The sequence below is a fragment of the Ranitomeya variabilis genome, chromosome 4 (genome assembly GCF_051348905.1).
Source record: "Ranitomeya variabilis isolate aRanVar5 chromosome 4, aRanVar5.hap1, whole genome shotgun sequence".
Taxonomy (NCBI): domain Eukaryota; kingdom Metazoa; phylum Chordata; class Amphibia; order Anura; family Dendrobatidae; genus Ranitomeya; species Ranitomeya variabilis.
The window spans coordinates 25,998,849-26,023,361 of NC_135235.1; the positions used below are offsets into that span (position 1 = coordinate 25,998,849).

Sequence of the window (24,513 nt, forward strand, 5' to 3'; positions counted from 1 at the left end):
GATGAATAAGGGTTGCTAACCTGAAATGCGTAAGCTTATGGATCCTTAATCTTTTTTTTTGTTATTTTCTCACCATGTTTTTAATTGCACAGTAAAAGTTATGTTTTAATATTTTCCCATTGGTGCTGGAGCTCAGTTCTCATGGACTCTTCTTCCACAGCCAGACATCACTCTGAATAGAAGGTAGAAATGTTATTTTATTGTTTCTGCCACCCAGATCACTCACATCAGCGCTGTGTATACAGCAGGGGCAGCGCCGTAGCTTTTACCCATAGCGATCACATGATTGGCGGGTGACCGGTCGCAGGATCATGCGGCTGGGTGTAACTAGATCCAGTCCACACCCGGCACTGGCAGTTATCACTTATCACTTATCAGTTTTGCATCTTCCTGTAACTCGGGCAGGTTTAGTTACAGAGGAAATATGTATTAAGAAAAGTCAAATAAAGTAAATTTAGTTTAAAAAAAAAAATTCCCCAGAGTTTTTATTTTATCTTTTTATGAGACTTATTGAAGAAATAAAGTAAAAATAAAATAAAATAATGCACAATGACAAAATATAATATACAGTAATTTTTATTTTAGAATTTTTTTACTTAATTAAATAATAAAAATAATAATAATAATAATTATCATTATTATCCATGTGGCATATAAACACATCATACAAGTTATATACCGTGCTACATGTACTTGTAACATGGTATATGTGGGGCCGACCTCTCGGGAGCTACGTATCCGGACTAGAGAGCTCATCAGGTGGATGACATTTCTACATTATGTGCCATTGCTAACATTATAAAATTTGTATTTAAGATGCGTGGCTTTTACAGATTGCGGATGATGCAGCGCCTCTTGACATAATTGGAATGCGTTTGGATTGTGATATTAGGCACTAAGAGAGCAGCCTTCATTTCAATTTTATTTCATAATTACATAGTACTCTTAAAAATAAGAAACTTTAAGCATCCACACGGAACGCAATGCACTTCACTTAGTTGGCGTGAACATCATCACGCATGTGCCTCATTATGGTACGCATGTTTACACCTGCTGGGAATGATATATAATGGGACACTATACACTAACATGCAAACCCCTGAGGGAGCCAGAATGCGAAACGCACGTTAGGATTGCACAATTGTACAGGGGCACATTATCTATGGATAAGCACTTTATTATTGCACTTTGCTATGTATAGGAACCATTTTTGATCTGTATCAGTGGAGTTCTTTTCTTTAGTATTCAGTACTTTTGGCTAGTCATGACCTTGATGTGGCTTTTATTGCAGTCCTCCGCTGTTTAACACTATTTATTACTTTCTCCATGTTGATTGTAACTATTGGAATCATGATACGTATTTCTTTATAAGTTATTTGATGGAGATGTGTAATATTGTATGTATTCAGATGTGTTTCCCCCTTTTTTGAATCTTCACTATGGCACTAATTTTTTATACATATTTTTTATGCAAATAGATAAAATATTACATTTTTTATTCATATGCTTGACTTTCATGGATCCATACGGTTAAGGGTTCTTTATGGGTTTAGAATATTTTACACATAGAAATATTCTCTTTGTCTTTAGTCCTAGACTATGTTCACACATTGCGTTTAATGCAAATTAAAAGCTGCTTTTTACAGTACCAGAAAAAGCTATGAGATTTCAGAAATCTCACGCACACGCTTGTTATTCTTTTCCTGCACCATGTCAATTCTTTCAGTATTTTTTAAGCGTTTTTTCACTCGTTGAAAACCATGAGAAAGTGGGAAAACGATGCAAAAAACACAAGCACACTTTTTTGCTGAATAAAATGTACTTTATCAAACAAGTACTGTAGATAAAACGTACATGTAGTCCGTACCAAAAACACGCAATAAAAGCAACAAAACCTGCTTTTTGTAAGCATCTTGTTTACTGCCAAGAGAGCAGATCTTGCTTGCAGAAAAAATACTGCAAAAGTGCAAAGTGTAAACATTGCTTCAATGACTAATAGAGGTCATTCATCAAAAAAAAATAATGTAAATGTGAAAAATTGTTGATTTTTTTATTTTTCACACAATAAAATGTCAATATTACTAAAAAAAAAAATTCCTTTAAAAAGAAAATGAAAATAATTATACTCTTTTTGGGACGAAAAAAAATTAAGGAAAAAAATTCACTTCAGAAACCTAAAAAATAAAAAAAGTTATAGCCGTCTGACTAATATATACAGAAAATTCGAAAAAATTGTAATTACCTTAAAGGCCTAGTGGGAAGGTGATGAAACCTGAGCTATTTAACATTTGTAACCACCAAAAACATTGCCTTTTGAGAGACAGTGCAACCACCAAGCTCACTGCCTCTTTGTGAATAAAGTTGTTTTTGAACTGCTGTCTCCTGTTCATTTCTTCTGCCATCCCTGATAGATAGAAGAAGCTAATCAGATGAATCAAGAGAGAAAGGAAGCTGCTCAGAGGAGTCGAGAGAGAGAGGTAGCCGACCAGAGGAATTTAGAGAGAGAGGAAACCGACCAGAGGAATCAAGATGACCCGAGAAAGAGAGCAAATCAGAGGAATCAGGAGAGTGGGAGCCAATCAGAGGAATAAAGATGACCCAAAATAAGACAGCTGAACAGAGGAATTGAGAGAGAGCCGACCAGCAAAATCAAGACGACTTGGGAAAGAGAGACGATCAGTGGAACTGAGAGCGAGAGGGTGTCAATCAATCAAAGGAATCAAGGCAACCCAAAAAGAGAGCCAATCAGAGGAATTGAGAGAGAGGAAGCCGCTCAGAGGAATCGACAGAGAGAGGAAGCCGGCCAGAGAAATCAAGATGAAGAGGGAATGACTAGGGAAATCAAGAGAAAGAGAGTCAATCAAAGGATCAAGAGAGGGAGCCTATCAAAGGAATCGAGAGAGAGAGGGAGCCAATCAGAAGAATCAAGAGAGAGGGAGCCAATCAGAGGAATCAAGACAACCCAAAAAGAGAGCCGATCAGAGGAATTGAGAGAGAGGAAGCCAATAAGAGGAATCGACAGAGATCGGAAGCCAGCCAGAGAAATCAAGAGGAAGAAGGAATGGCTAGAGAAATCGTCAGAAAGAGAGTGAGTCAATCAAAGGAATCGAGAGAGAGGGAGAGGATCAGAGGAATCGAGAGAGAGAGAGAGAGGAAGCTGATCAGGGAAATCGAGAGAGAGGGAGCAAATCAGAGGAATTGAGAGAGTGATAGAGCCAATCAGAGAAATCGCGAGAGGGAGCCGATCAGACGAATCAAGAAAGAGAGGGGGAGCCATCAGAGGAATTGAGAGAGGGAGCAGTTCAGAAAACTCAAGAGAGGGAGACAATCAGAGGAATTGAGAGAGAGAGATGAAGCTGATCAGAGGAATAGAGAACGCAAGGAAACTAGCCAGAGAAATAGAGAGAAATGGGAGCAACCAGAGAAATCAAGAGAGGGAGCCGATCAGAGGAATCGAGAGAGAGAGAGAGAGAGAGAGGGAGCTGATCAGAGGAATCGAGAGGAAAGGAGACGATCAGAGGAATCGAGAGAGAGAGGAAGCTGATCAGAGGAATCGAGAGAAAAGAAGACGATCAGAGGAATCGAGAGAGAGAGGAAGCTGATCAGAGGAATTTGTGAGAAAAGGAGACGATCAGAGGAATCGAGAGAGAGAGGAAGCTGATCAGAGGAATGGAGAGAAAAGGAGATGATCAGAGGAATCGAGAGAGAGAGGGAGCTGATCAGAAGAATGGAGAGAAAAGGAGCCGATTAGAGGAATTGAGAGAGGGAGGGAGCCGACCAGAGAAATCTAGAGAAATGGGAGTGACCAGACAAATTGAGAGAGAGGGAGCTGGTCAGAGGAATCGAGAGGGAGCCGATCAGCGGATTTCAGAGAGGGATCCTAACAGAGGAATCGAGAGATAGAGACAACATGAGAGAGGAGAGAGAGTCAATGAGAGACATCAAAATGACCCGAGAGAGCTGATTAGAGAAATCAAGATGACCCAAAAGAGGAGTCGATCAAAGAAATCAAGAGAATGAGCAAATCAGCGCAATCAAGAGAGGGAGCTAATCAAAGGAATCGAGAGAGAGAGGGAGATGATCAGAGGAATTGAGAGAGAGGAAGTTGATCAGTGGAATCGAGAAGGAGGGAGTCAATCAGAGGAACTGAGAGAGAGAGATGGAGCCAGCCAGAGAAATCAAGAAAGCAAGCCGATCAGATGAATCAAGAGAGGGGGAGCCATTAGAGGAATCGAGAAAGAGAGGGAGCAGATCAGAGAACCGATCAGAGGAATCGAGAGAGAAAGATGAAGCCGATCAGAGAAATTGAGAAGGCAAGGAAGCCAGCCAGAGAAATCAAGAGAAATTGGAGCAATCAGACAAATCGATAGAGAGGGAGCCAATCAGAGGAATCGAGAGAGAAGGAGCCGATCAGAGGAATCAAGAGAGAGAGGGAGTCGATCAACAGACTCGAGAGAAGGAGCCAATCAGAGGAATTGAGAGATAGAGATGATCAGAGAAATCGAGACAACATGAGAGAGGAGAGAGAGACGATCAGAGAAATCAAGATGACCAGAGAGGGAGTGCTGATTAGAGAAATCAAGACGACCCGAAAGAGAAGGAGTCGATCAGAGAAATCAAGAGAGACAGTGAGCCAATCAGCGGAATCAAGGGAGAGGGAGCCGACCAGAGATATTGATAGGAACCAACAGAGAGACAAGCAGAGGAATCGAGAGAGCTGACCAGAGGAACTGGTGTAAATTACAGTACAGAGGAGAACGGAGAAGGCCGCGCTTCAGGAAATGGAAGCAGAAGAATTAAAGCATCGCTGAAGCGACTAGTCGATAAGAAGCTTGCGGCCTAGTAGTACCACCCACTTCCGTTAGGGCTTATACTGTGATTGTTACTACCGAAGTACTAAGTGATGGTGGTGAAGGGTTTTAGGACCGAGATGCGATTACCCATCATCATTAGTTATTGTCTTGTATGATGCAGTTTTATTCTTACAGTTGTTATAGCAACTCCCACCCCAAAAGGAGTATACATTTCCATTGTAAAATACTTCACTGCATTCCAATAATTTGTCAATCATTCTTAATTCTGTATCCTAATCACCTAAATCGTTGTGTTAGGGTACCGTCACACAGTCACATTTTGATCGCTACGACGGTACGATTCGTGACGTTCTAGCGATATCGTTACGATATCGCAGTGTCTGACACGCAGCAGCGATCAGGGATCCTGCTGAGAATCGTACGTCGTAGCAGATCGTTTGGAACTTTCTTTCGTCGCTTGATCACCCGCTGACATCGCTGGATCGTTGTGTGTGACAGCGATCCAGCGATGTGTTCGCTTGTAACCAGGGTAAACATCGGGTAACTAAGCGCAGGGCCGCGCTTAGTAACCCGATGTTTACCCTGGTTACCAGCGTAAACGTAAAAAAAACAAACAGTACATACTTACATTCCGGTGTCTGTCCCCGGCGTCTCAGCTTCTCTGCACTGTGAGCGCCTGCCAGCCGGAAAGCGAGCACAGCGGTGACGTCACCGCTCTGCTTTCCGGCTATGGTGCTTACACAGTGCAGAGAAGCAGAATGCCGGGGGACAGACACCGGAATGTAAGTATGTACTGTTTGGTTTTTTTACGTTTACGCTGGTAACCACGGTAAACATCGGGTTACTAAGCGCGGCCCTGCGCTTAGTTACCCGATGTTTACCCTGGTTACCCGGGGACTTCGGCATCGCTCCAGCGCCGTGATTGCACCGTGTGACCGCAGTCTACGACGCTGGAGCGATAATCATACGATCGCTGCGACGTCACGGATCGTGCCGTCGTAGCGATTAAAATGGTACTGTGTGACGGTACCCTTAGATTAGTAAATAGTCTTTGGTTAAGTTATCACTGTGTCTTCATCTTCTGCGCCATTGCATCCAAACACCTACTTACACATCCTCCCATAATATAGCTTTATCTATTTTTTACTAAACACTAGAGGAGAAACTGAAAGTTTGGTAATAATCAGGCTTTAGTTACTCATTGAGAAATTGGCATTTTTCTTTTTGTTATGATGGTCATTTTGAAAAAGTGGCAACAAGAAATGCATAGTGGTTCCTTTGTATTACCGACTCGGAAACTGATGATAAAACTTTTACCATGTATTTCATTTTTTTTTTATTGATATTTAATGATAGATAAGAACCATAATAAAAATAAATTACAGAGATAAATGTAAAATCTTTTATATACAACATATCGCAGAAATACAATCTCAGCCCGTATCCTCCACCATATGTGGGGGGAACATCCTACATAATTGTAAGCAAAGTGAACTTAGGCGATGGTCGATGCGATGCGATGAGGTCTAGGGGTAGAGATAAGGTTGGTATCATTCTGAGACGGAAAGCTTCTTTGGTGGAGAGACTGTAGAAACTTCTATGGATGTCAGAGCGGCCAGGTGAGACAGTCGCCTCTGAAAAACGCAAGACAAAAGTGTCAATGAAGAGATCAGATTAATGATATTCGTAGGTGTGACAATATAATCATTTGGGAGAGTGTGAAAGCCAATGGCACTTAGTGTTGGCAGATGACAAATTAAATCGGTTACACCGACTGGGCAATATACAGAAAGTAATAATAACTCTGAGTACTAATGGGCATTAGTGATGACACTGGTAGGCTATATACACACAACTTTTTTTTTCCAGGCAGATTAAGTCTGAAACCTGCTTGAAAAAGTGCCACAAAAAGCTGAAAAGAATGAACATATAAACTTCTACGTAAAAACAACTCACTGGCAGTGGTCTGATATCATTTGTTAGCGGTGGTATAGAATACATTGACTCACACTTTACTCCAGTATAAGGGACATCAATAATTTGGATGTTGGTTCTCGGCAGCAAGGCGGTTGTTGTTTGGTTGTAATTTTAGTTTTTTCCTATCTAAGATTTACTGTATCATTCTGTGTTATTCACGACCATACTTGTGTATACACGTATAATTCTGAACCGTGTTTAAACAATTTTTCATGATAATTTTGGATGCAGAATGTGGTTATATGCCAATGTGTGCTTTGTTTTGTTTTTTCTTTTATTGATGTTTAATAGACGAATTAAAACAAAAAAAATACCTCACTGTTCATACATTCAAGTTATTGAGCATTTTTTAACAGCTTCAGGTTTCCAAAGAAACCATGTGGTAAAAAAAAATGAGTGGATCATTCCATTCTGCTAAATCTTTTATCTTTCTGAACTGTCTTTTACAGTCAAGCGGGGATCTGATTTGCCTCTCTAGCAATCCTACCAGCAGCTCTCACTGAAATTTTGCTTGGTCTTTCAGACATTATCTTGACCTCCACTGTTCCTGTTAATTGCCATTTCTTAATTAAATTTCAAACTGAGGAAAGGGCAACTTGAAAACACTTTGGGCATTGGCCCATTTTCCTTTTTGAATATTTTAAAATGAAAAAAAGGAAATATATATATATATTTATATATATATATATATATATATATATATATATATATTGACAAAAATTGGAACAGCATCAAAAAAATACCTTAACGTGGTGCAAAGCTCTCCCAGCCAGTAGTCCAATGACCTCCAAACAATATCAACAAAAAAAGGAAAAGCAGCACACAAAATAATAAAAAAGTGGACTTTATTGCCTGAACGGCGTGGCAACGTTTCGGATACAAAATCCTTTTTCAAGCTTGAAAAAGGATTTTGTATCCGAAACGTTGCCACGCCGTTCAGGCAATAAAGTCCACTTTCTTTTTATTTTGTGTGCTGCTTCTCCTTTTTTTGTTGATATATATATATATATATATATATATATATATATATATATATATATATATATACACATACACATATAGTACAGCGTAAGAGTTTGGACACACCTTCCCATTTATAGATTTTTCTGTATTTTCATGACTATGAAAACTGTGCATTCACACTGAAGGCATCAAAACTATGAATTAACACATGTGGAATTATATACTTAACAAAAAAGAGGAAACAACTGAAAATATGTTGTATATTCTAGGTTCTCCAAAGTAGCCACCTTTTGCTTTGATGACTGCTTTGCACACTCTTGGCATTCTCTTGATGAGCTTCAAGAGGTAGTCACCGGGAATGGTCTTCCAACAATCTTGAAGGAGTTCCCAGAGATGCTTAGTACTTGTTGGCCCTTTTGCCTTCACTCTGCGGTCCAGCTCACCCCAAACCATCTCGATTAGGTTCAGGTCTGGTGACTGTGGAGGCCAGGTCATCTGGCGTAGCACCCCATCACTCTCCTTCTTGGTCAAATAGCCCTTACACAGCCTGGAGGTGTGTTTGGGGTCATTGTCCTGTTGAAAAATAAATGATGGTCCAACTAAACGCAAACCGGATGGAATAGCATGCCGCTGCAAGATGCTGTGATAGCCATGCTGGTTCAGTATGCCTTCAATTTTGAATAAATCCCCAACAGTGTCACCAGCAAAGCCCCCCCCCCCACACCATCACACCTCCTCCTCCATGCTTCACGGTGGGAACCAGGTATGTAGAGTTCACCTTTTCTACGTCGCACAAAGACACGGTGGTTGGAACCAAAGATCTCAAATTTGGACTCATCAGACCAAAGCACAGATTTCCACTGGTCTAATGTCCATTTCTTGTGTTCTTTAGCCCAAACAAGTCTCTTCTGCTTGTTGCCTGTCCTTAGCAGTGGTTTCCTAGCAGCTATTTTACCATGAAGGTCTGCTGCACAAAGTCTCCTCTTAACAGTTGTTGTAGAGATGTGTCTGCTGCTAGAACTCTGTGTGGCATTGACCTGGTCTCTAATCTGAGCTGCTGTTAACCTGCGATTTCTGAGGCTGGTGACTCGGATAAACCTATCCTCAGAAGCAGAGGTGACTCTTGGTCTTCCTTTCCTGGGGCGGTCCTCATGTGAGCCAGTTTCTTTGTAGCGCTTGATGGTTTTTGCAAATACACTTGGGGACACTTTCAAAGTTTTCCCAATTTTTCACACTGACTGACCTTCATTTCTTAAAGTAATGATGGCCACTCGTTTTTATTTACTTAGCTGCTTTTTTCTTGCCATAATACAAATTCTAACAGTCTATTCAGTAGGACTATCAGCTGTGTATCCACCAGACTTCTGCACAACACAACTGATGGTCCCAACCCCATTTATAAGGCAAGAAATCCCACTTATTAAAACTGACAGGGCACACCTGTGAAGTGAAACCATTCCCGGTCACTACCTCCTGAAGCTCATCAAGAGAATGCCAAGAGTGTGCAAAGCAGTCATCCAAGCAAAAGGTGTCTACTTTGGAGAACCTAGAATATAAGACATATTTCAGTTGTTTCACACTTTGTTAGGTATATAATTCCACATGTGTTAATTCATAGTTTTGATGCCTTCAGTGTGAATTTACAATTTTCATAGTAATTTTGACCAGGGGTGCAGAGACTTTTACATGCCACTGTGAGCACTTAATGTATTTTGCTTCTTACCTTGTGATTACGGATAGCTATAAAAGCGATGGCTGCCAGGCAGGACACAAATATAACCATCAGGGGGAGGATGACGTGCCAAGAGGTGAACGTATCGATATCTGAAGTTTGGGCAGCTGAGAAAGTGAATAACAGGAGTCAGGATAACGTGAGCGAAACGTAATGGAGCAAGTACTGGAGGTATCAAGATGTTGAAGATAATAATATGAAGAAAGGTGAGGAGGATGGTACAGCAGAGGCGATAAGAAGATCATGACATCAGAGGAGATATAATGCAAAGAATATGGTGAGATAAAAAGCCAGAAGAGATAATAATATGGTGAAATAAGAAGGCAGAGGAGATAATATGGTGAAATAAGAAGGAAGAGGAGATAATAATATGGTGAGATAAGAAGGCAGAGGAGATAATAATATGGTGAGATAAGAAGGCAGAGGAGATAATATGGTGAAATAAGAAGGCAGAGGAGATAATAATATGGTGAGATAAGAAGGCAGAGGAGATAATGTGGTGAGATAAGAAGGCAGAGGAGATAAAAATATGATGAGATAAGAAGACAGAAGAGATAGTATGGTGAGATAAGAAGGCAGATGAGATAATATGGTGAGATAAGAAGATACAGGAGATATAATAATAAGATAATGGAGAAATAAGAGGAGGTACAATGAGAATAAGAAGATGGTGGTATAAGAAAGTAAATGACTTCTAATAAGAAGATGGCAAGATAAGTAAGTAGAGCAGATAAAATAATATTAAGATGGTGAGATAAGAAGGAAGAGCAGATGTAATAATAATAAAATGTTAGGGAAATAAGAGGAGGTACAATAATAATGTGATGTTGGGATAAGAATTTAAAGGAGATACAATTGTAAGAAGATGATGAGATAAGAAGGTAAAGGAAATATAATATTAAGATGGCAAGATAAGAAAGCAGAGCAGATAGAATAAGATTAATATGGAAGATACGACGTTGGAGGAGATAAAATAAGGAAACTAGAGGAGATATAATAATAAGAAGGAGCATGGAGAGGAGCAGGTGGGCAGGATGCCATGTCATACTGAGGATCAGGACAGGAAAAAGTAGGTAATTAAAGAGAAAGTTCACGATGATGATTACTGAAGAAATCTCCACACGAAGAGGAGAAAAGATGCTAAAACCAAGAAGAAAAAAAATAATGGTTATGAGGCTGATCGATGCTGAGATATGGGGACAAGACCTTGTAGGTAATGGATTGTGATAGACGAAGCTAAAGAAGATACAAAGATGGAAAGAACCTGGGAGAGAAAGGAGGGCGATCAAAGTAGGCTAAGAAGATGCCAAGCTGGACAGCAGAGAAATAACAGGGACAATGGTGGACAGCCCCCGAGGAGTAGAGACAGTGAAGGTAACATTAGTAGTAATAGTCACCAGGTTTACCGTGCACATAGACCCAATGCTCCACTTCTCCTAGTAATCTATCTACATCATAAACCGAGCAGGTCCAGGCCCCTGAGTCCTGTGTTTGCAGGTCCCACAGATCCACAAAGGCTCCTTTGATGACTTTTCTCTGTCCGTCTGGAAGAGCTGGGCCTGTCCAGTGAAAGCGCTCTTTCCCAGTTGAGCCATTGATGCTGCACAGCATCTGCAGGGAGGAACCTTCTTTGGTGAACGACGTGCCGGCGGGTAACACTGAGGACCAAAAAGACAAGTCTCAGGTATGCAAGGCAGAAAGCACATGGAGGTGACAGGTGCATTACAGAGCAGGAGGAGCGGAGAGGACTGATCTTGATTCCTTCTGAGTTTAGGAGTCCAAGAGAACCGACTACTGGATTCCCAATCTCAGAAAAAGCAAGCATTAAAATGGAGAAACGAGTCTTTTCCCTAAAACATTTATGTCCGTCTGCTCATATCCTCTCTATTATTGGACAACATTCTAAAAAAAAAACAGGTTGCTCAGGAAAAAAAACTCAAAACAAGTATTATTGAGACCAACCGATCTAGAAGATGTGTCTGAGAGATGAGCCGCCCAAATACATGTACCAATTAATGTGATCTCAACAGAATATGTGTCCATGAGATGAACCTCTCTAGAAAATGTATCCATCACCTTGGTTATTGGACGTTAACTAAAAGGAAAAAACACCCCACTATAAGAGTCCACCACTGACCTTGGATAACCCTCAGCTCGATCCGTCTGGTCAGTCTTTGGCTTTTGTAGGTGGTGTCACATCGGTACGTTCCGGCATCTTCTGGTCTCACAGGGTTTAGGACCAGCGCTTGTTTGTTGTCAAGAATGTTTTCTTCATCTTTGCTCCAATGATAACTCAGTCGTTGTTCCATGGGCAAATGTGTGATGTTACAAGGAAGCTCGACAGAAGAACCCACACCAGTGTAGAGCAAGATAGGATCCGGACGGGTGATACCTGACAAAGACAATAAATTGGTAAGTGGGGTTCCATGAAACATCTAATGGCAAATAACTGGGTCCAAAGATCAGCTCCAACTAGGATAGTCTTCTGCTGGACCTTGGTGCTCAATATGGTACCAGGGATTTGGCCAACTAGAGGACACTCTGATATACTGTTGGCCCAAAGGGGACATAATCGGTCAAGATGAGGTTTTCTCCTAGAGGTCGGAAACCCATTCATGCTCAATCAATATGTTATCAATGATGGGAAAACCTTCTTTAAAGAACTTACGTAAAGAGTCTTGGAAACAAAGGGGCACTCAAAAGCATCATACGTGAGATTCATGGCAGACACGTCGATGATGACTCACCAACCACCAAAAGGGTGATACTTGATCGTGCACCGTCCACCTCACAGCTCCACTTGCCATGGTCTTCTTGAGTAAGACGATGGAGGTGCAGGCTACTCCCATTCTCTGATACTCTAATGGATGGCCGGACAGGGATTCCAAGATGTAACCAACGAACAGAGGTGGAAGAACTACCGGGATTGACAATTTTGCATGTCAGAGTGACCGAGCTGTTCTCGGGAAGAGGACCATCGGGAGATTGAATCACTGTGAGAAAATAAATAATTAGACCACGTTCAGACTTGACATTATAGCAGGGTGTGCACTTTATGACAGCGAAATGACAGTGAAAGGTCAAAAGATTAATACCGTCTCCTGGAAGTGATGGAGTACAGTCTCTCACCAGACCTGGGAGTGACAGGGGAGATGTTTACAGAGCCTTATACAAGGGGAAAGTTACTATCCTGTCTTATCTAAGACTCTAGCAGTGCAATAAAGCTATCATCTCCCCTGTCCTATAATAATAATGAGATGACTCTACTCATTCTCCCCCATTCTATACGGCAAAGCTGACAAATATTCTGCATAAAATGTCAAATGTAAATCTGAATGGCTAAATACACTGACAAAAAAGTGACTTTTTGGTGCCAACACCCAAAGCAATAGGTCAATTCACTGCTCTTACTGGCAAGAATCCCTTTATATTTCTACCTGATGTCCCCTGCACAAGAATCACGTGCCGTAGATTATTTTACACCGAGCCCAGGTATATTTAGACCACCTACCTACAAAGATGTCTTTTTTTTTCCAAACTTCAACTTTCTCAACTTTTCTCTCCCACTCTACAACACGTGACTTTTCATCTTTTCTTCCTTGGCCTTTGTCTCATTGTTCCCCTCGTTTGTTTTGTTTCACCTTCACACTTGTTACTAATGGTTTATATTTAATATTATGACCTAAAGGAAACTGATAGCGGGGACCCTCGCACTCGATGTGTCACCGGTTTCCTGAATCCCCTCCGTGTGCGTCAGCGAAGCCCCTTATACACAGAAGATGATAACAGGATGTGGGCTGGGTGAGGGGCACCGGGGTGAGATCAGCCGAGGAGACGGCTTGATCTACTTTGTGCCCACATTGTTGCAGCATATCCCATAGAGATGTACAATGAAGACTCGGGGATGCCTCACTGTTTCCACCGCTCCCCGTTTTCCCCGCACTGTTCTCACTTTGCCCGTATAATCTCTCTGTTCAGTACCGATACGTCCCACAGTAACGCTCTGCTGCCTACAGACTACTGCAAACCCAGATTACAGATTGGAATTATGTAGCTGTTTGTATATTATGAGAGATTACAATAGAAATTAGCAAAAAAAAATCCAGCGCCCACTTCTATCACATTCAATCTCAGCCGCACAATGCTGAATTCTGAATTCTGTGGCCATTTTCCTTTTAGTTCTAAAAGCATTCTGCAAATACTACCAGCCGGCTGCAGGATTATCTTTTTTTTATGCTAGTGTACTTTCAATAGTAAAAGCGAATATAACAAAAAAAAAAACTTTATAATCTAGTTTATCAAATAAATCTGCTTCTTTCTCCCTTCATGAGCCACTTCTTCATCTCACCTGCCTCCTAAACTCATCGTCCACTCTAAAAAAAAAACAACTGCTCAGTTACTGTTTTTCTAGTAAGTGTTTGATCTCACTCCAGGGTTGGAATTACAGATACACTGTTTGATACTACTGCATAATGTCCTGTATGTTTCTGCTGCATTCTAGGAAGTGTTTTATCTTACCTAGTGCTAGAGTCACAGCTACACTGTTCAATACTGCTGTATAATGTCCTCCATGTTTCTGTTGCATTCTCATAAGCTTTTATCCTACCTAGTGCACAATTCAGAGCTACACTGCTCAGTACTGCTGTATAATGTCCCTGATATTGTTGCTGCATTTTAGTAAGCATTATCTTACTCAGCGCTAGATTCACAGATTCCCTGCTCAGTATATTTATTTAATATTATTTTTTTTATTTATTTATTATACTTTTCTTATATAGCGCCATCATATTCCATAGCACTTTACAGATCTTGTCATTGCTGCCTCGTTAGGGCTCAGAATCTAAATTCTCTCTCAGTATGTCTTTGGAATGTGGGAGGAAACCAGAGAACCCGGAGGAAACCCACGCAAACACAGGGAGAGCATACAAACTCCTTGCAGATGTTGTCCTTGCTAAGCGCTGAGTACTGCTGTATAATGTCCTCCATGCTGCTGCTCCTTTCTAGTAAGTGTTTTATTTCACGCCAGAGCTAAATTTACAGCTACACTGCTCAGTACTGCCGTATAATGTCCTTGGTTTTAGTTGCTGCATTCTAGCAAGCGTTATCTTACTCAGTGCTAGATTCACAGCTTCACTGTTCATTACTACTGTATAATGTCCTCCATGCTGCTGCTCGTTTCTAGTAAGTGTTTTAGCTCAACCCAGAACTAGATTCACAGCTACACTGCTGTATAATGTCCTCCATGTTGCAGCTCCTTTCTAGTAAGTGTTTTAGCTCAACCCAGAACTAGATTCACAGCTACACTGCTGTACAATGTCCTCCATGCTGCTGCTCGTTTCTAGTAAGTGTTTTAGCTCAACCCAGAACTAGATTCACAGCTACACTGCTGTATAATGTCCTCCATGTTGCTGCTCCTTTCTAGTAAGTGTTGTAGCTTAACCCAGAACTAGAATCACAGCTACGCTGCTGTATAATGTCCTCCATGTTGCTGCTCCTTTCTAGTAAGTGTTTTAGCTCAACACAGAACTAGATTCACAGCTACACTGCTGTATAATGTCCTCCATGCTGCTGCTCGTTTCTAGTAAGTGTTTTATCTCACCATAAAGCAAGATTCAATGCTACAATGCTATGTACAGCCGCATAATATCTCCCATGCTTTTGTTTCTTCTGAACGATTTCTACATAGAGACAAGAGAGCAGGAAGCCCTGAGGTCTGTGTGTTGTGTATGGTAGATATCATAGCAGCTAGTCTTCACCCACTAGCTCAGGGACAACTGAAAATTAGAAATAGAATCTGCAGAGGGGAAAACTGGTGAAAAATGTAGGATGGATAAAATGTAGCCAGAAATAGTGTAATTCCTCGTATACACACACGGCAGCTTATTTTGAAAAGTCTCCTGATCAACAGGTACGGATGAGCATATGCTTAGTCTGGGGGCGCAATTTCTGGCTGTGTTTGCGAGGTGCTATGAAGCCTCGCTACCTTCTAGTGTCACATCCGCTGCCACTCCAAAGAAATGTCAAAAATTAAATGAGGCGCTCTTATCTGATGGAAAGGACCTGAGCCGCGCTTTACCTGCCTTACATTTCATTAGTGGTGAACTTTCCTTATCTGGAATTTCAAGTGGAAATAAGAAAAAAAAATCCTTTTTTTAATGTTTTATCAAAATCTTAACAAATACTGTCATGTTGAGAGGGAAAGTAAAAACAGGGAACATTCTATGAATGTATTATAAATTCCATTGGATTACAGATTATGGTGCGTGAGACCAAAAAAAAAAAAACAAAAAAACGAAACGAGACCCTCATAGGAGTACCCACCTGTTATGGTTCTCAGAGACACGTCACATCTCCGCTTTCGCTGCCCGTATGTGACCACCGCATTGTACCTTCCCGCATCTTCTTCCTTCAAATCTTTCAGGTGCAACGAGAAAATCCCTTGATGGATCGAAGATGTTGGGACCGAGGCGCGAGACATGAACGGGAGACCCCTGAAAGTGACTCCATTAGGAAGCAACCTGAGCACCGGTCTCGGGGTCCTGAAATAGTGAGAGGAGCAGAGTGAGACGCGGCACGAGAAGTAAGAGGATGGAAGAGGAGGTGGACAGAGATAAAAAGATGAGTGGGAAAAGAAGATGACAAGGTTTTTTCCAATGGGTAGAAGGTGAATAAGCAGCTTCCAGACATTTCTGGTATCTGCCTATTGCTCTCTGCAACAAGGGATCAGGCATGTTGAAATCCAACATGCCCAATCTTTCTTTTGCCCAATATTCTGCCACTGGAGAGTGGATGAGAATCTCCTCTGCACATGAGGTGATCACCCAATCCCACCAAATATAATGTGTATTGGGTGTAAATCTGTCTATTTTACTGCAATCAATCGGCTATCCAATGTATAGAGGTCACGTGACTTTACGAAAGCAGATACCTGCAGGAACAAAGATTAGGCATATCGATTATAACATGCCTGATCCTTCTTCCTCCTTATATCTAACATTAGAAAACAGATGAGAGGCTCCTATACACCAAAATATCTTATATAAATCTATATCAGTGTGATCAACCTAATATATATATGTATTATAATCCCAGTGTCATAGATTTGAAGTGATAAGCAGTTGTGATACTGTAGATATATATTTATATATAGATCTATATCTATCTACAGTGTCACAACTGCTTATATTTTTGCATAAGCAAAACACTGGGCATGTAAAAATACAACATGCCTAATCCTTCCTTTCCCAGGGATCTGCTATTGAGCCAGCTTTAGGATGGGTCAGCTACAGAACCAGGACAAGGGGGATTGGGACAACGGGCCAGATACAGAGAGTGAAGATGGAAGGCTTGGGTCATATTGCGATGAGGAGCAGAGATAAGATGGGAGACAAATGGGAATTCCCCCCCCCCCCCCAATTCATATTGACACTGGGCTCCATCATGTGTTTTCAGTTGGGACAAGAACGTAATCTGCACATCTCCATTAAAAACAAAAGGATTGGGCATACCGCCATCCAACATGCCCGACTCTTATTTCCCCTGACATCTGCCATCCACTTTAGATGATGAGCTCGACCCATTGAAATTGACATTTTTAGGAATTTTTTAGCAAGATCCAGACAGACACAAGTCATACAAACATATAGAATCTTCTGAGGAGCGAAACAGAACACAGAACACTCTAGATAAAAGTCAATCACATGGCCGCCAGGAGCATTTCATTACCCATCGTCTCTCTGCCAGCGCACAAAGCTCGTCGGGTATGTGTCCTGATGTCTGGTCTCCACCAAATGGTTCATCATGTTACATGGAAGAATAATATGGCCCCCGAGGACACCAGTGACGAGCACAGCCGGAACTATGGAGAGAGAGATGGTGAGACGTGCGGAGCGATCAGACACAAACATGATACCCGCTGATACATTCTACAAGATACATCCTACAAGATCCATCCTACAAGATACATCATAAGATACATCATGCATATCATCTACTTATTTATTTTTTAGATACATTTATCAATATTTCCTACGTACAAATGCTCTGCTGGGAGTTTTTAGATTCATCAAAGGGTTAAAATTGAGTCGTTTTAATGGGTTTGATAGTCTATAGGAAACCCTAGAAAGTATCTCCTATATTTTAGGTTTCATTATTTATTATTATTATTCACTTTATCGTTAATTATTATTTGTTTCAAAGGTGATGAGATTATTATATAGGTGTATAAGACCAAACCTTCCTCCTTGTTGTGTGCACCGGATGGCGGAGCGAAATCTGCTCCGAAACGCATTCTTCTAATAAACATTATTTTTCCTGCTCTCCGGTCCTCGGTGTCACTGGACATCGGCTGCGCTGACAAATCACATTTTTTTATTTTATCCTCTATTTAGTATTGGAACACCCGCTAGGACCATGGGGTACTCGGTACTTAAAGGGGTGGTCACGGAAGCGACGACCCGGTCCGTGGCCCAACAAAAATGATGAAGGGAAGTGGAAAATAAAGTCTATGGGGGATAATTCGTGACTTAATTCCAGCTCACCCAGTTGCTCTATGCTCATCCACCTGGAGCTCCGACACCGGCCTCACATCAAGGAAAATAGAAAAAATTGGAGTCCGGCTCAACAGGACTGAAAAAATTGGAGTCCGGCTCAACAGGACTGGATATTCCTTTTTCTTTTTCAAAAGAAAATAAAGTGCATACAAAAGAAAAATTTACACGGCCGACATTACCCAGTTGACGCGTTTCGCCTGCACTAGGCAGTCTTACTCATGACTAATGGTCCAATAACGTGCAGTCATTTATATATTCTTTTACAAGGTATAACACAGATGTTCTTAATTCACTTAACAATTGGGTGTTACATGTAGCAAATACTAGAATGACATTACAAAACTTTCCACAGTGCAGGTGAAAAAATTTATATATAAATAAAATCACACCCCAAAATTATAATAAACACAATAGTGTGATGTTGAAACGAGAAAAATTAAATCACACACCAGAATAAAAACCAAAGTGTATTTAATAATGACATGATATAATTATACCATGTAATGAAGGTGAATGTGAATTCTACCAAATAAAAATAAAAAAATAAATTTTATATTAAAAAATTTTTTTTTATTGTATATATAAAAAATGTGTAACTTTGGTGTTTCAATTATTAATGCAATTTTTCTAATTCCGTATTCCAACATTATTGAAAAAAAAAAGAGTCGACCATGGACATTTTTCTTTTTTATGCAGTAGATTTCCTTTTGAAAAAGAAAAAGAAAAGGAAAATCCAGTCCCGTTGAGCCGGACTCCAATTTTTTCTATTTTCCATAATTCGTGACGCCACCTGTGGTGTTCGGCCAGGGATGGGCGATGCTACTTAAAGGGACCGCAGGGGCAGATGGTAACGCAGCGAAGATGGTTCTGCTCCCCACAGGTGGAGCGGGGCCCCAGGGCTACCGGAGAAGTTAGTAAGGGATGATAGACGGTGGGACGCAGGACTGAGGGTGCAGGAAATAATTGGAGGACACAGGGGTTGCAGTTTCCTTTACCTTTCACTGGTGAATTGCAGGTGCAGTCCGGGGCACAGGTTACAGGTGTTGATGGGGTCTGGGCAGCCTGGGAGTAACGTGGGATCCACCTAGCCAGGTAAGTTCGGAAGCCTTCCTTCTGCACTGAATTCTGTCCCTTACTGCCTGAAGCTTTACACAAGTTCCTCTCAGTGTCTGTTTCTCCTAGCCCGTATGGTTGACAGCATGAGCCTTTCATGGGCACTGTCTTCTCACTGGCAGCCCCAGGCTCCTGACCTGCTGTGGTGCCTCCAGGTGTTAGATGGGCCAGCAGACCTGCAATCTCCTGCACTCTGGTTCTAGTTGCTGGGCCTTTAGTACCCGTGCAACCACGGACCCCGGTGTCGGGTTCTTTTGCGCTTAATCCTGGGGAGAGCTCAGTCACAGCTCCACTCCCAGTCTCTCTCCTCACACGCTTCCTCTCCCTTCACTGTCGCACACTACACTCCCTAACCCCACCTCCAGACCAGAACTTAGAGGGAAGCTACCCTGAAACCAGGTTTAGAGCTTCTGGTCCGGAGTCAGGAAGGTGTTGTAGGTTTGTGTTACCTGATAAGGGGATCCCTCCTTACTTCCAGGCATGACATCATCCCCCCTTCCTGTGAGGAAGGCAATGCCATTGTGGCAACCGGACTCCTGGGGTGCCACAGTATCAGCGGCGGACACACTATGGTGCACATTATAAGCAATGGACACACACTATAGTGCACAGTATCAGCGGTGGACACACTATGGTGCACAGTATCGGCAGTAGACACACTATGGTGCACAGTATCAGCGGTGGACACTCTATAGTGCACAGTATCAGCAGTGGACACACTATAGTGCACAGTATCAGCGGTGGACACACTATGGTGCACAGTATCAGCGGCGGACACACTATGGTGCACAGTATCAGCGGCGGACACACTATAGTGCACAGTATCAGCGGTGGACACACTATGGTGCACAGTATCAGCGGTGGACACACTATAGTGCACAGTATCAGCGGTGGACACACTATAGTGCACAGTATCAGCGGTGGACACACTATGGTGCACAGTATCAGCGGTGGACACTCTATAGTGCACAGTATCAGCGGTGGACACACTATGGTGCACAGTATCAGCGGTGGACACACTATAGTGCACAGTATCAGCGGTGGACACACTATAGTGCACAGTATCAGCGGTGGACACACTATGGTGCACAGTATCAGCGGTGGACACTCTATAGTGCACAGTATCAGCGGTGGACACACTATGGTGCACAGTATCAGCGGTGGACACACTATGGTGCACAATATCAGCGGTGGACACTATATAGTGCACAGTATCAGCGGTGGACACACTAAAGTGCACAGTATCAGCGGTGGACACACTATAGTGCACAGTATCAGCGGCGGACACACTATGGTGCACAGTATCAGCGGTGGACACACTATGGTGCACAGTATCAGCGGTGGACACACTATAGTGCACAGTATCAGCGGCGGACACACTATGGTGCACAGTATCAGCGGTGGACACACTATGGTGCACAGTATCAGCGGTGGACACACTATAGTGCACAGTATCAGCGGTGGACACACTATGGTGCACAGTATCAGCGGTGGACACTATAGTGCACAGTATCAGCGGTGGACACACTATGGTGCACAGTATCAGCGGTGGACACACTATGGTGCACAATATCAGCGGTGGACACTATATAGTGCACAGTATCAGCGGTGGACACACTAAAGTGCACAGTATCAGCAGTGGACACACTATAGTGCACATTATCAGCGGTGGACACACTATGGTGCACAATATCAGCGGTGGACACTATATAGTGCACAGTATCAGCGGTGGACACACTAAAGTGCACAGTATCAGCGGTGGACACACTATAGTGCACATTATCAGCGGCGGACACACTATGGTGCACAGTATCAGCGGTGGACACACTATGGTGCACAGTATCAGCGGTGGACACACTATGGTGCACAGTATCAGCGGTGGATACACTATGGTGCACAGTATCAGCGGTGGACACACTATGGTGCACAGTATCAGCGGTGGACACACTATAGTGCACAGTATCAGCGGTGGACACACTATGGTGCCGAGTATCAGCGGCGGACACACTATGGTGCACAGTATCAGCGGTGGACACACTATGGTGCCCAGTATCAGCGGTGGCTGCCCCTCTCTTACCTGGCACTATGGTGGCGAGCAGTAGGAGGCAGACGGGTCCGGCATCCATCTCTGTGAGTGCCAGGTGCCGTCTGCCCCCCTTATATATGTGTGTCACACGTCACAGACACTTTGTGCTGACTGTCTTCCCGCCTGTCAGTACAGGCAGCTGAGAAGTGACATCTCTAAGACACTGGAAAATGCACATGTCGCTCTCTCGCTCTCTGCGTGCCATCTCTGACTGTCTCTGTCACTGGAAAATGTGAGACTGCTGTTTACTAGAGAGAGCAGAACGCGGTGGACAGAAGGGTCCCGTACACAGGGGGGCTAGTGTAATGTATGGGTGCAGACAGGGGACTGCCATCATGGAACTACTAGTCCCAGTAAAAAATAAAGTAAAATGTGTTTTTATTTTTAATATTTCAAAAAATATATAAAACTTTGTATTACACCATTTTTCTGCAGGTTACCAGTCCAAGAAAACGGCGACACAAAGCAAAGTTGTTTTTGTTGTTGTTTTTTTTCTTCCAAAGTTCTGTTTTTGGGGGTTTTATTTACAATAAAAAAAACTAAAATATATATTAAAAAAATACATGACTTTGGTATCGTCGGATATGTATCGATCTGTAGAATCGTATTACCGGACAATTTTGTCACAAAACAAGTAAATACAAAAAAATAAAAACAATCAATGTCGGGCTGGTATTTTTTTTTGTGCTATTTCACCCAATTTGGATTCTACCAACCCCCCCCCCCCCCCCTTTTTTTCAGTATACAACTCATCACATAAGAAAAAAAAGTAAAAAAAAACTATTGGAAGGAAAGGAAATAAATTAAAGATCAAAAAATGGGCACAAAGGGGTTAAAAGTTCACCGCCATATTTTATCGCCTAGCAGGACTAGGTCAGGGCCGGGGTCTCATCGTCTCCATGTAATATTTGCATTCACTGACAGCAAGCAGGGATCATGGACAGGTCTATTTTTTCTGACCCTAGAACTAATGCCCCTCCCCCGCAGTTTGGCAGGTTTGGCCCCGTCTCTCCAGGGGCCCCGCAGCAGCTGCATTGGATGCCTGTATGGTATGTAGGCTCTTGTATGCTGAGACCTGTAGTCCATCACACTTTGAAAAGATATGAAGAATTTTAACTAAGTGGAAAAAAAAAAAGTACAAAAACAAATTTGGGTCAAACGTCCCCTCCGGGGTCTGCTGACGGATTGCCTGCGGTGACTGCGGCTTCCTGCACAATATTAACCCTCTATGATTTGATATTTGAAGGTGTGCACTATGAATGCAGCTCTGGAGGCGTCTGTGTACACAGAAAAGCTTCCACCTGGGCACAACCACAGAAAAAACCATAACTCTGCCTCCAAAACATCAAATAAGTGAACGACAAGTGTCAGCGCCCCGAGGAGACGCTCACACCTGGGAAGGGTCACTACTGCACCAGCACCGAAAACTAGGGAAAATTAGGACACCCCGTCTAACCTGCTAAACCACGCCCATCCCAGACAACACCACACCCCTTTCTTCAAAGATTATTACAAGACTATAATTGTATAGACGCATAATAAGGCGGACAGAGAGTTTATTCTGAAAGGGAGCCCAGTAAGGCTAGGTTCACACTTGCGTATATGTGCGCAGCGTATCATCTGCATATGCAAATTAATGTTTACGCATCGTTTTTTACCTGCATCAGCTTATGCATGACGGCAAAAAAACGCTGCGCGTGCATGTGTTTTGTATGTGTTTTTTTGCCTGCATTTGCATTTTTTATGCGCATGCGTTCGATATTTCCAAGAGGGCGCGTCTCCATCAGTTCCTGGACATGCGCAGTCCGAAGTACGCAAGCGCGTCGAACGCAAGGACATGAGTACACATGCGTTCCCACAGACAGTAATGCGCTGTTTTGACGCATCCGCAATCGTCCACATGTCGATGACTGCGGATAATTGACGCCTCAAAAAATGCAACATGTTGCGTTCGCCGGACCCCACCGCACACAGAAAAACAACGCATGCGTACGCAAACGCATGTCCCTGTGTACGCCATGTTAAAGATAGGTACGCATGACGCATGCGGATCTGTGCGGATGATACGCTGCGCACAGACACAAATGTGAAAGCACCCTAATACTGTATTACCACGTTAGTGGATGTTTCATTGCGGCTGGTTTTGCCGGGGGGTTTTAAGATATTTAAAGATGTCTGTGGTGGGACATCCCATTGAAATGATAGTATTCACATAAACAAAGCTTGCTAGAGAGTGCTCCCACTAACAGTGTCAGACATAGAGTGCTCCCACTAACAGTGTCAGACATAGAGTGCTCCCACTAACAATATCAGACATAGAGTGCTCCCACTAACAGTGCCAGACATAGAGTGCTCCCACTAAGTGTCAGACATAGCGTGCTCCCACTAACAGTGTCAGACATAGAGTGCTCCCACTAGCAATATCAGACATAGAGTGCTCCCACTAACAGTGCCAGACATAGAGTGCTCCCACTAACAGTGCCAGACATAGAGTGCTCCCACTAACAGTGCCAGTCATAGAGTGCTCCCACTAACAGTGCCAGACATAGCGTGCTCCCACTAACAGTGTCAGACATAGAGTGCTCCCACTAACAGTGCCAGACATAGAGTGCTCCCACTAACAGTGTCAGACATAGAGTGCTCCCACTAACAGTGCCAGACATAGAGTGCTCCCACTAACAGTGCCAGTCATAGAGTGCTCCCACTAACAGTGCCAGACATAGCGTGCTCCCACTAACAGTGTCAGACATAGAGTGCTCCCACTAACAGTGCCAGACATAGAGTGCTCCCACTAACAGTGCCAGACATAGAGTGCTCCCACTAACAGTGCCAGACATAGAGTGCTCCCACTAACAGTGCCAGTCATAGAGTGCTCCCACTAACAGTGCCAGACATAGCGTGCTCCCACTAACAGTGTCAGACATAGAGTGCTCCCACTAACAGTGCCAGACATAGAGTGCTCCCACTAACAGTGCCAGACATAGAGTGCCCCCACTAACAGTGCCAGACAGAGTGCTCCCACTAACCGTGTCAGACATAGAGTGCTCCCACTAACCGTGTCAGACATAGAGTGCTCCCACTAAAAGTGCCAGACAGAGTGCTCCCACTAACAGTGCCAGACAGAGTGCTCCCACTAACAGTGCCAGACATAGAGTGCTCCCACTAACAGTGCCAGACAGAGTGCTCCCACTAACAGTGCCAGACAGAGTGCTCCCACTAACAGTACCAGACATAGAGTGCACCCACTAACAGGGTCATACATAGAGTGCACCCACT

The 24,513-nt window shown here is 42.8% G+C and overlaps 1 protein-coding gene across 3 annotated transcripts; it reads right to left on the reverse strand.

Annotated features, from left to right (window-relative positions):
• Positions 1-6,135: 6,135 nt before the first annotated feature.
• On the reverse strand, positions 6,136-19,486 carry LAG3 (lymphocyte activating 3). 3 transcript variants are annotated; one of them, XM_077257028.1, is made up of 8 exons: positions 19,034-19,486; positions 17,212-17,344; positions 15,808-16,025; positions 12,234-12,479; positions 11,624-11,878; positions 10,884-11,144; positions 9,478-9,593; positions 6,136-6,448 (listed from the first exon to the last, which is right to left on the reverse strand). In XM_077257028.1, exons 1-8 carry the CDS (start codon positions 19,248-19,250, stop codon positions 6,365-6,367), a joined length of 1,530 nt encoding a protein of 509 aa, XP_077113143.1. In that variant the 5' UTR covers positions 19,251-19,486; the 3' UTR covers positions 6,136-6,364. The 3 variants fall into 3 exon arrangements, with proteins under 3 accessions (XP_077113143.1, XP_077113144.1, XP_077113145.1); XM_077257029.1 differs by having other exon boundaries at positions 10,893-11,144; positions 19,034-19,485; XM_077257030.1 differs by lacking the exon at positions 19,034-19,486 and adding an exon at positions 18,027-18,248.
• Between the last annotated feature and the right edge of the window lie 5,027 nt (positions 19,487-24,513).

Excerpts from the sequence above, each read along its gene's own strand:
- LAG3 (XM_077257028.1), bottom strand. The coding sequence starts at position 19,250 with ATGAAAGGCTCATGCTGTCAACCATACGGGCTAGGAGAAACAGACACT. Across the intron at positions 11,879-12,233 it reads TATCACCCTTTTGGTGGTTG|GTATCACCCGTCCGGATCCT; the intron begins GTGAGTCATCAT and ends TGTCTTTGTCAG. Across the intron at positions 6,449-9,477 it reads TAGCTATCCGTAATCACAAG|AGGCGACTGTCTCACCTGGC; the intron begins GTAAGAAGCAAA and ends TGCGTTTTTCAG.